The sequence below is a fragment of the Bubalus bubalis genome, chromosome 12, assembly GCF_019923935.1.
Source record: "Bubalus bubalis isolate 160015118507 breed Murrah chromosome 12, NDDB_SH_1, whole genome shotgun sequence".
NCBI lineage: Eukaryota > Metazoa > Chordata > Mammalia > Artiodactyla > Bovidae > Bubalus > Bubalus bubalis.
Genome location: NC_059168.1, coordinates 80,672,414 through 80,685,331, shown reverse-complemented (window position 1 = coordinate 80,685,331; position 12,918 = coordinate 80,672,414). Strand labels below are relative to the sequence as shown.

The following is a 12,918-nucleotide window of genomic DNA, read 5'->3' as shown; positions in this document are numbered from 1 at the left end:
TCTACTAATGGTGACCTTTAAATTATATCTTTAAATTATGCAAATCATATATTTTCTGTGTATAAAAAGCTCATTAAGGCAGGTCTTATACATGTCTTCTTATACATTCTATTACTGAGCCTAATACAATAGCAGGAGTATCAAAATATGTTTGTTTTATAAATTAATTAATTGATAACTACATGATCATAATTCCGCTCTAGCCAAAGATAGACTCTGGAGGGGAAAACAAAAACTAGAAAGTGAATTCAGAGAAAGGTAAAAAAATTGCTACAGAGGACAGTGCTTTTATTTCAATTCTGACTAAAGTAAAAAGTGAAAGTTGCTCAGTCATGTCTGACTCTTTGAGACCCCATGGACTAATACTCGAGTGGGTAGCTGTTCCCTTCTTCCAGGGGATCTTCCCAACACAGGGATCGAACCCAGGTCTCCCACATTGCAGGTGAGCCATCAAGAAGCCCAAGAATACCGTATTGGGTAGCCTGTCCCTTCTCTGCAGATCTTTCTGATCCAGAAGTCAAACCGCATTGCAGGCGGATTCTTTATCAACTGAGCTACCAGGGAAGCCCCTCAATCCTGACTAAGTGGTCTTGAAAAATTTACTCATCCTTTTTGTACTTCTGTGTTTTTCACTTTAAAAATAGGAAGAGTGGATTAGAATAGGTAGTTTGTGACATTTTTAGGAGTCATAGATTCTTTTCAGAAACCAATAAATACTACCAATGCGCTCCACAAACACTTTATATACATATATCATGAAAATAAGTTGACATATTTTATAAGACTATGAAAAACCTTTATGTATATATTTATTAATATGCTATGAAAACATTAATGAAATATTTTATAACATTTAAAGATAGATATACACATTAGATACACACATACACAAAACCCTCTCCAAATTTTATAATAAAGAAAGCACAAAACTTCTAAGCTGGAAGAAAGCATTTATCCAAAGAAAGAAACAAAAGATTTATAGATGTGAAATGTTTTGAAATATTAAAGTCCAAAATCTTCTTTTAAGTTCTCGAAACATACTCATTTCAGATAGGGATGAAGTTGTTTAAGCTTAGCTTTTCTTGACAATCCAATCCTGATTGGTCGACCGCATGTCTTAAGAGGTAGAACTCTTGAAATTCCATATGAAAAACTGCTACCTAAAAATGTAAGAAAATAAAGGTACATAAGGGAGTAAAAATCACTCATAGTTTCTACGCTTAAAAATGATTCCTAACTTCTAAAATCACGATACTAACAACATTTACTGAGTCACTGAGCTAAGTGCTTTGAGTGCATTAGTTTACTTACTCTTATCTCCACTTTTTAAATGTGGAAAACTCAGCACGAAAATGTTAAGTAACTTGCCCAACATAACATAGCAATTAAATAAAATCAGCATTCCAGTCATGCAATTTGGCTTAACATCAACAAAACTATATAGAGTTTAAACTTAATATGATGTAGTGGCTGTAAAGACTGTTATTTTTCCATTAGAAGTTATTAGACTATATCATTAATATCTCCATGTGGCTTCTAATAGAGATTATTATAGATAATACAGCACAAATGTATTTCATCATCATGTATCAATGGAGAGCTCTAATTTTGAAGTTTTATTTAACATGACACTAACATTTTGTAAAAAGTTCAAAACATCTGGCTACCTAGTGCGAAGAACTCATTGGAAAAGACCCTGATGCTAGGGAAGATTGAAGGTGGAAGGAAAAGGGGACGACAGAGGATGAGATGGTTGGATGGCATCACCGACTCAATGGACATGAGTTTGAGTAAACTCTGGGAGTTGGACACGGCTAAGCAACTGAACTGAACTGAGAGCTGTGAGTTTCAGTTTTGTTTGGGGACTTACTGAGGAGTATACCCTCCGGATACAGCCTCTCAGATAGCTCTGAAGAACTGCTCTGGACAGTTTAGAGAGGAGGTGAGCATACATGTGATTTTGGAGAAGAGGTATGTGCAACCAGACTCACATCTTGGTAGAAGCTTAGTGCCAGTCAGGAGGAACAGATGTTTTAGTCAATTATTTCAGTGCTTTTCTAAGTATGGAAAGATGCAAGAAATTGGGTTCATACAATTTTCTCTTGAAAATATCTATCTAAAGACCTGTTCTGCCAGTTTTTCCAGAGCACAGAATTCCTGAACTCCTTTCAGACTATGCTTAGAGGTTAGCAAGTACAGTGGTTAATGACTCACTCCTTATAGAATCAGGTGACTTGTGATATTCTTTGGTTGACATATACATACACAATAAAATTAAAGAAGTATTGGCACTAAATGATATATAAAGCTCCTGGCATACTGGCTAGCTGCCATTTGACACACTCAAAGTATTTGCCTCCTCCATACCACAGAGAAAGAAGAGACAGAAAGGGAGATAGGATGCGCTAGAAATGTTGGTAGCAGAAACTTTAATTGGAGGCATCATGATGACAAGTGGGTGGGTATCAAAAACATTTCTGCACAATCAGAAGTCTTTCAATACCTTTAAAAACACCCTGCATAAGTAGGGACCCGGAATTAGTCCATTTTTAGTCCATAATTAGTCCATTTTCCCCAGTACCTCCTAACTTTTCCCTTACACTATGGATTTTAACAAATCCCAGGTATATCATTCCATTTTTATGCACTTTGAAAGAGGCTTCACAATGATCCTAACATAGTATTAAGTAATTTTGGCTGACCTCTAACATTATTTTTCATATTTCTTGACAAGGAGGTATTTTTCCTTGTGAAGCCACAATAGAGTATTATGGGTTCAGATATTTCCAACAAATGTAACATTTCTTTTCCGATTGAGGCACATACTTTAACCTGTCTTAAATATCCATTTCATTAACATAATTATCATCAAGATGACAATATGGGTTTGTGTTCTCTAATAATCTTCCTCTATCAGAGAATATGTTCCTAAACCCAATTTCTTCCTTTCTTCCTGTTCTAGAAGAAACAACCCCTATCCATTTCAGGCTAATTCTACTACCCAGCTTTCAGTCTCAGAGTATTGTTCCTTAAATTATTTTCTTTTTTCAGGGGAGAAAACCCACAGGCTTTTGATCTTCCAAGGACTTGGATTAATTTTTAAGAGTATTTCATTGAAAGCTAAGAAAAAAGAAATTATGCAGTTTTGAAGTGACTGAATAAAAGTGTCAGGGACAGCAATTTCTCCTAATGAGAAGCCAGGAGAAATGCTTTGAGAAGTGATGCAAGACTGAAGATATTTTGATAAATTTATTTCACCTACATCATTATTCTTTCTAGATCCAGTCTTGTATAAAACCAGCAATTTCAGATCAAATGAAAATGTAGTCATTTAGAAAATAATTCCCTAATTTCAATCCAACCCCTACCTCACCCTCATTGGTACTACAAGTTAGAACAGATGGTAGACTTAGTGTATTTTATTCTGATATTACAGACCTCTTAGGCAAAGAATAAGGTTAGCTGTTTAACTTTTCTTTAGTTTGATTCTTTTATAATCAAACATTTAAATGCCATAGTACTAAATGAGGTTAATATATGTAAATGGTGCTAATTTCTTTCAAAATTACAATATAAAATATCCATATAAACAGCCCTATAATATTTAAAGGATAGAAAACAATGATAATAAATTTATAATTGGGAGTAACACCAATGTAAATCTAACTTAGACAAATGCCTTTTTTGCTTTTGCTAATTAACGTTATATATATTAGATATATATAATACCTATCTTATCATATAGCTATTGCAAGACATCACTGAAAATATTTAAAGTTTTATAAAGTATATTTTCTAGTTACATTCTAAATGATTTTTTTCATTTTTAGCCAATTTTTACCTGTAGGAATTTGTATCAATAAATTATTAATGTTTACAAAAGTATTAAATTTTTGTATTTATTTTTTAACAACTTAGCATATTTTCCTTATGCTAAAAATACAAGAATGCAGTAATCATCTTACAAAGTATTAAAGAAAATAACCAAAACTCCTACCTGCCTTCAGTAGATAATTAAATTTTTCTTCCTTAAATTCATCAGAGAAAGAAGTTGGTCTTTCAGGTGAAGGATTTTCACAATCTGAAAATAAAGATCAATGTGTTATAACAAAAAGTAACTTTTTATATGAAGTGTCAATACTATAAACAAATTACTTTTTCAGAAATACTCCCTCCCATTCGTTCCTTATATATAATAGAAAAATAATAACATCAATAAACATTGTCTTACACCTTACTTTCTTTTTTGCCAAAATTATATATTTGGCCTACACAGAAAAAAATGCCATATTTCATCTCAGAAAGTACATTTTAAAATCAATTTCATACCTTCCTTAGAAGTAGAATAAAGTAATTCTTCCTCTGGTGTTCTTAGGCAGCAATCATTAGGAACTTCCTGTTCATCATTTTTGGGTACTGTTTTCCACTTAAATACACTTTGGTGTTTTTTATGCATATTAGGACTTGCTATCATATCACCAAGCAAAGAAGATGAACATAATTTTTTTTCTGTACCCATTTTCAAACCTTTTTTTATCTCCATTTTTACCTCCTCAACAGCATTGCTTTCTACAAAGTAATTTTCTTGCCTATTGTTGGTTTCCACAGTGCTTAGAATTTCATTTTCCTTACTAATTTCATGAAACATACGAAGTTCTTCAAGCACTAAATTAAATTGACTCTTCATTTCAAAATTGTTTGCTATTGTCAGAACGTCTGTTGATAAACACTTGGCAGTTAAGTCCTGAAAACATCCATTGTTCCCTACACTCAAATGAGTTTCAAACTGATGATTAAAACATTCTGAAGAGTCATTCTTTGGATGAAAATGCTTTGAATTAGCTAACTCACTTTCTTGAAAAATACTCTCATATTCATTTCTGTCAACTACATTACTTTGATTAACGTATTTAGTCTCTTCCACATCCAATTTAGTCATTAATGAAACTGGTTGCACAATAAACATATCTTCCGTTGAATAAAAACTATTTTTCTCTTCTTTTTCTGTCTTAATGTCTTCATGACCTCGGCAAAAGTTTGTTACATTTTGTGCTGTGATTTTTCCTTCCTCCTTCAAAGTTAAGTCGTATTTTTTATCTTCAATTTCATTTATCAAGTTCCCAAAATCTAGCACCTGAGTCACAGTCATGGGATTGGTTTCTTCACTATGCTTTTTGTCGTGGCTTGCCTGTATAGCCTGTTGCCTAGTATCGAAGAAATCTTTAAATATGTAGTTAAAATTAAAACTACTGATCTTATTATGCTTTTGCTTTTCTTCAGCATATAAATCTTGGTTCTGCACATTTAATTCATAAGTTTTTTTGTTAATATATTTCCAGTTCTGTGTAAATTGAGAACAAGACCTAACATGTGTTTTATTAGTTTTAGAGCTACAGTGAACCCAATTTTCCACACTCATGACTTGTTCAGGACGATTCTTATTCTTGTAACTAATTTCTTTTGTCAGAAAAATTTCATCAATGTCATCAAAGTCCATTAAAAGAGGAATTTTTTCATATGTTTCAAAAATTGGAAAGTGTATGTTTTTACTTGTCATACTGAAGGAATTGGTAAGTTTTTTCTTAGGCTCTTCAAAAATTTGTTCACTGTTAAATAGCTTTCTTTTCTTTAACTTAGGTTTCATATTATTGTCTAATAGTCTTGAAAAAGTTAAAATCCTGACTGAACATACAGTATGACTTTCCAATGTGATATTTTTTGGATAATTAAAATACATTATCCATTTGAAAATGCATCCCTCTTCTAATTTAGAATCATTTTCAACTATTGTAAAAGAGACAAAGTCATTGAGCAAAGAAGTTATGCTGGTTTTCAATATAATATTCAGAGGGTCCAAAACATTGGTTTGTAAACATATGCTTGAAATATCATTATTTATACTGACATTCATAGTCTCAGTTATTAGATTTTGAACATCAATTTGCCTTTTACACTTCAAAATTCCATACCAGGTTAAGATATTATTATCTTTTTGATTTCCTGAAATGCTTTCATGGAAATAAAAAATTTCAATAATGAAACTTTCAAAATTACTGCTTAAATGAAAATCTTTTTGTGTGGTATAATATCTGAAGTATAGCATATTATCTTTTTCTCCTTTATCTTTTAAGCAAAAAATTTGCTTTAAAGCTTTTTGACTATCCAGTGTTTCTGTCATGAGAGCCTTTGCTTTTTCATCATGTGTTTTCATGACTTTCATATTGTGATAATTTCCTTTACTTAGATCTATTTCTAATAATTGTTGCAAATTCAGTATTTCTCCAGCTTTTTTCATATTTTCATATTTCACCTTGTAACTATCCACAGTCCAACTATTTTCCCTATTTTTTCTCAAAATATATATAATGTTACAGTCCCAGCTTTGCAGATTTTCCAATCTGGTAAATACATAGCTGTACAAGCATGTTTCTGTCTCCTTGCAATTTGCATTTTCTAGTTTTATAGTGAAATTCTTTGCGGAGTCTATTGCATCAGACTTGATACTACTGTGATTATAGTAGTGTAAACTGATCAAGTCTTTTTTTCTCACACAAACACTTTGGTTGCTGAGTGACTGGTGGTTACTTTCATAACACTCAGAAAAAATATTTTCTGCATCCACAATTTTTTTATCGTTCTGTAACTTTTGCTTCTTAACATCAGGTCTATTTTGGGACCAGTGAGTGTTTGTGAAATCCCTAACATATGCCTCATTTTTGTCATTTTTCTTCCATATTTCCTTTAAATAGACAGAGGACATTTTGCTATTTAAATCAGTTGGAAACTCAGGGATACTTGTTGTACTCTTATCTCTAAAATAGCTAGGTTTGGCAATTTCCATGCTGGGCTGGTTTTGAGATTTTGATATTTTTAGCGTAGATGCTGGAACGCTATTTTCTTTTTTATTTGATGGCATAACACTACCAGCTTTACATCTGTTCTTAATATCATGAAATGTTGATTTGGTGTCCTTGTAAAGGGTAATATCTAAAAATGGATTTTCTGTCAGTTTTATGTCATTATTGTCTTCCTGACTATTGTCTCTCTCCTGAACTAAATATTGTCCATCCTCGTTTTTAATTACATGTACATCGTGTACAGAGGCGTGGGACAGCTGACCAGTCTCTGTTTCAAATCTATCAGTGCAATGCACACTGAAAATCTCTCTGTCATACAGCCCTGGTTCACAAGCCTTCACACCAGAAACAAAATTTTGTGAGGGTAGAGACCGCAAACAACTATTCATCTCAAATTTGCTATTTTGGCCTTCCGGATTATATATCTGTTTCCCACTGACAGATTTCTTCACACACGAGTCTGTGGCGTTACCAAAAATCTCCTCAGTTGAAATCATGAGCGCTTTGAGGGGTCTGAGCGACAACTCCCAGACTTTTTCCACCTCAGACAAGCAAGGCACCAAAGGCAGCCTCCACTCCACCTCAGAAACACCACCGGTCTCCTCAAGACGGGGCCTCTTACTACGGGGTGGTAGGGAGTCAGGGTCGTCAGCAGGCGGTGAAGGGGAGGCAGGCTCCCCGAGTTCGGAAACCTGCGGCGCGCGCTGCGTGAGCGACATGACAGCGAACTGAGGGAATCTGTCACAGGTTCCGGGCAGACTCGGGTCTCAGCCGGCCGGAGGCGGCTCTTAACCAACACACCCCCTCCAGCCCCGCCCCGGTCACGCCCCTGACACGCCCCCCAGGGCCACGCCCCGCCCCCCTCCCCCCGCAGCGAGCCCCGCCCACGTAGTCTCTACCTCAGAAAACACCAACCGCCTGTGACCGTTATTTTGTCTATTGTTAGCGCCCCTTGCTATTGTTACAATTGTAGCTGATCTAAACTTTTTCTTCCCTCTGGTAGAATTAAAGAGAAAAGTCAGAATCTTTTTTTAATTTGTGAACGGAGACAGCTGTATTTTTAAAATTCTAAAATTCTGTTTTTTCTCAGAAGAACGTCTCCACAGTTTCTCTGAACTATCTTGTCCATTGAAACCGTGTAGCTGTGTAAACACCAGACCAAATCTCCCTGTGTGTGGTAAAACTTCCTAAAGTGCTCTTAATGATGCCAGTGGCATTTACAGTCATATTCCCACTTCAGTCTTGAAGTGTGTTTTGAGAGAAGGCAGCACTGGTACTTAACAATCTGAATATTTCAGGGGAAAAGTGTGGAAATTATTATCCAGATAACTTATTAACCTACACTTTAAGATTGTAGAAAATTGTCAATGCACTGTGGAGTTTTCTTTCCCAATGTTGTGATTTTTGAGTCGCTCAGTCGTGTCCGACTCTTTGCGACCCTGTGGACTGTAGCCCACCAGGCTCCTCCGTCCATGGGATTCTCCAGGCAAGAATACTGGAGTGGGTTGCCGTTTCCTTCTCCGGGGAATCTTTCCGACCCAGGGATCTAACCCAGGTCTCCCGCATTGCGGGCAGACGCTTTAACCTCTGAGCCACCAGGGAAGCCCTGTTGTGAATACAATTACTTAAAAATTATATGTTTCAACTATTCTATTTATTGTAAGTGTAATCAGACAGTTCTGACTCACATAATAAATTTTGTAAGTGTTCTTTTTCTTTTTCTTCTGGTTTGAAAACAATATATTTATTCTCTTCAGTCAATTCTGATTTTTGTGAATGTCATAATTCTAAAGAAAGCTATTTTCAAAGTGCTTATTACTATTCTTATATATATGTTCATTAAGAAATATATCATTACTGTTCAGTAATCAGAAGCTTCTATCCCCTTGATGTTAGTTTCAAAGTTGATAAGCTGTAGATTCACAGATACATACATATATATATATATATATATATATATATATAAAATTTCAGAAACTCTAAGTGTATAAATGGCAAACTATGACTGGCATACTGCTTTACTTAATAAACTGTTCATCAGCCTCTTGTGTCATAAATATTTTTAGATATATTATGATTCCAATTCTAGACGTTAGTTTAGCTTGTGAATTCCTCCAGAGAAATGTTTACTTAAATTTATAGAAAGCCTTACAGTATAAGCACTTCATCAACACTATAAATATAAATGTGGCAATAGTTCAGGTTATAGATCAGCAACTTCTCAAAGTGCTGTTCCTATATATCTTTGGTTGCATTTTTTTTTAATCTCAGATTTTCCATAATTCTACACTCCATTCAAATGCACTCTGTTTTATGCTTTGACCAACCCATAGACTGACTTGCATAGCCAGTTCAGTTCAGTCGCTCAGTCGTGTCCGACTCTTTGTGACCCCATGAACCACAGCACGCCAGGCCTCTCTACCATCACCAACTCCTGGAGTTCACCCAAACCCATGTCCATTGAGTCGGCCATGCCATCCAACCATCTCATCCTCTGTATCCCCCTCTCCTCCTGCCCTCAATCTTTCCCAGCATCAGGGTCTTTTCAACTGAGTCAGCTCTTCACATCAGGTGGCCAAAATATTGGAGTTTCAGCTTCAACATTAGTCCTTCCAATGAATACCCAGGACTGATCTCCTTTAGGATAGACTGGTTGGATCTCCTTGCAGTCCAAGGGACTCTCAAGAGTCTTCTCCAACACCATAGTTCAAAAGCATTAATTCTTCAGCGCTCAGCTTTCTTTATAGTCCCGCTCTCAGTGGATGTAATTGGTATAGTGACATAATATTAGAAATAAGCTTTCTATCAGTATAGTAACTGTTACAGCTTTGTGATTCTAGATAGATCTGTAACTTGGTGTTTTTTTCTTCGACTTGCTAGTTTTCCCAAGAACACACTGTTTTTTAAATCTCCATCACACCATTATTTTAAAACTGCATTAAGGACTACAATTCAAATAAAACTCAGTTTTCCATTTAATTCAACATTTGTTTAAGAACTATGTCTAAGATGCTGTTAAGTGTATAGGAATGTATGTTTTTATCTGTTTTGAAAAAATTTATAGCAATAAAGTCAGAAAAAGAAATCTTTTCTTGAACTTACTTGTTTCAACTTTAATGACCACTGTCATTTTAATCAATGTCTATTGAAACTACTATGTGCATTTTCCTTGAGTTTTAAAATGCTGTCTTGAAAATAGACTAGTTACAAGTGGTTTAAGTGCCAAAAAATTGTATCTTCAACTCATTTTAATCAAAATACACATGAGACTTCTAATCTTACCTACTATTGAAAGCCCATTTTAAACGTCCTGTTTTTCTGTATCACTTTACCTGCCCTTCCTTTGAAAAATCCTACCTCCTTTAATAACAATAAACTGAGCTTCAAGGCCAGCACCTGTCATTCCTTTCAGCTTTGTGTCCTATTACAGTGCAGCTCTGAAGGAAAGAATGAGATAAATACCATACTGAAAATATGACACAAGTTCCTGTTAAAGTCAAAAATTCACCCAGTACCTCCAGGATGCCTGAGGTCCAATGTCCTTAGCTCGATGTGGCAGATCTTTACAACTATATCCTACCTTAACTTTTATGGCTTCATCTGTTTTTATAATTTGCCCTGTGCTGCCTATACCAGCCTGTTATTTTCTTGTCTTTTCATGTATGTTTTCAATGCCCATCTCTTTCTCCATCTGACAAATTCCTTTTCAGTGTAAAAGGGTTCTACCCAAAAGTTACCTCCACTGAGGGAGCATCTTTATCGCATCCTTGCCCTATCCAAATCCTAGGAAATATTACTTGGATGATCATCTCTGTTCCTATAGAAGTTTATTTTCAACTGTACTATAACACTTAAAACATTGTATTAGGTTTTTTACATCCCTTCTACTAGACTTGTCAATTAGGGCAATGATCTTTTCATTTTTACATCCCCAGGGCCATGCTGCTGCTACTGCTGCTAAGTCGTTTCAGTTGTGGCCGACTCTTTGGCAGCCCACCAGGCTCCACCGTCCCTGGGATTCTCCAGGCAAGAACACTGGAGTGGGTTGCCATTTCCTTCTCCAATGCATGAAAGTGAAAAGTGAAAGTGAAGTCGTTCAGTTGTGTCCAACTCTTAGCGACCCAATGGACTGCAGCCTACCAGGCTCCTCCGTCCATGGTATTATCCAGGCAAGAGTACTGGAGTGGGGTACATCCCCAGTGCCATAGTTAACTTCAATTAATGAAATAAAATGTAGGAATATTACTGTTACTATACTTTTACCATTGGGCTTCCCTGGTGGGCTCAGTGGTAAAGAATCCACCTGCCATTGCAGGAGACGCAGGTTCAATCCTTGGATCAGGAACATCCCCTGCAGCAGGAAATAGCAACCCACTCTAGAATTCTTGCCTGGGAAATCCTATGGACAGAAGAGCCTAGTGGGGTCGCACATGAGTTGGACATGATTAAATAACTAAATAACAACAACACTTTTACTAATCCAAATGCATTTGCTACTGCTAAGTCGCTTCAGTTGTGTCCGACTCTGTGCGACCCCATAGACGGCAGCCCACCAGGCTCCCCCGTCCCTGGGATTTTCCAGGCAAGAACACTGGAGTGGGTTGCCATTTCCTTCTCCAATCCAAATGCATTTAGTGGTGTATTAAGTGTATTTTAAGCTTCTGGTTTTGGTTTTGATTTTATATGTTAAAATGGAGAGTTGATTGAGCTCATATCAGCATAAAGCCAAAAACTGACTTTAAATATTACTGGTTTTAATGTCATTTAAGTTTCATGGTAAGACCAGATATTTGACAGGGCAGTTTTTCTCTTTTATATCTTTTTAGTAAAGCATGTAAATGATGAATAAATACACTCAACCTAAAACTTTCAGACCAACAAGTTAATCAAATATATTTTAAACACTTAATAAGAACAACTAACAAAAATATTTGAAACAAATATGGGGTTAAAGAAGAAAATGCCACCATTTACAAAAAATGTTTAAAATAAACATGGCTATAAATAACACAAAAGCATTCTTTATAAAGTCACTAAGAAGCTCTAGTTGGGAAAATATTTAAGAAAACTGTGATGTTCTGTATATCCACATATGCAATTAACCTTTCAGCTGAGTAACAACAGTAACTTATAAAAGTCTTAAATGAGACAATGTATATGCAAATACTTTGAGTTTTAAACTATCTCTTTATTATCCATTTTCATTAATAACATCATTATCTACCCAGTCTTCTGAACTAGAAACTCTTACTGTTATCCTTAATTTTTTTCTTTCTTTTACAGTCTTTCCCCATCACCCAATTCCTATGTAGACATTCATCAAATCTTATTAATTCTATATTAAATATGACCCAGGAATGACTCCTCTACTCATTATCCCTTATGACCCAGGAATGAATCCTTTACTCTTTATCCCTAATGCTTCTGCTTTATTTTAGACCCTCATCACCTCCTGTTGAGAATAGTAAAAAGAATGGTCTTTTTACTAGTCTCCTCTTCGACTTCCACCCACCACTATCATGAGATTTTTCTTCCTAAAATATTAATCACTTTGTTGCTTGTTTCCTAACCAAGAACTTCTCTTGACTTGATGATGCCCATAGAATAAAATACAGGCTCTTTAATTTGATATGCAAAGTTCTTTGTAATTCTCCAAACTGTTTTTTCAGCTGCTTTATATCTTATTACACAACACAACTTGATTTCCTGCATCACTAAACTTTTCACCGTTCTTTAAATATATAAAGTCCTTTCACAGCTTCAAGTCTTGGGCATATGCTGGTTCATTTGTGTAAGTATGATGTCAGGCTTTACTTAAAAGTCTTCTGAATTCCTTCCAGTTTACAGCTATGTTGTATGTTTAGACACCCACAGTTTCATCTGCTCCTCATTCTTTAGTTCTAAATATGATTTCACTAATGTAATATTATATTTTTGCATGGTTAGCTATTCAAAGATAATTTTTTTTTCCTAAGCCCTGACTGTTGGAAAACCAGGGGAAATGTTCAACTATTTCCAACATTCCTTTGATGGTCTAATAAATTTCAGCAACAATTAAAAG

General features: G+C 35.3%; 1 protein-coding gene across 1 annotated transcript; it reads right to left on the bottom strand.

Annotated features, from left to right (window-relative positions):
- Positions 1–840: 840 nt before the first annotated feature.
- On the bottom strand, positions 841–7,641 carry RAD51AP2 (RAD51 associated protein 2). Its single transcript, XM_006051877.4, has 3 exons — positions 4,330–7,641; positions 3,998–4,081; positions 841–1,160 (listed from the first exon to the last, which is right to left on the bottom strand). The coding sequence occupies exons 1-3, from the start codon at positions 7,574–7,576 to the stop codon at positions 1,042–1,044; spliced, it is 3,450 nt and encodes a 1,149-aa protein (XP_006051939.4). The 5' UTR covers positions 7,577–7,641; the 3' UTR covers positions 841–1,041.
- Between the last annotated feature and the right edge of the window lie 5,277 nt (positions 7,642–12,918).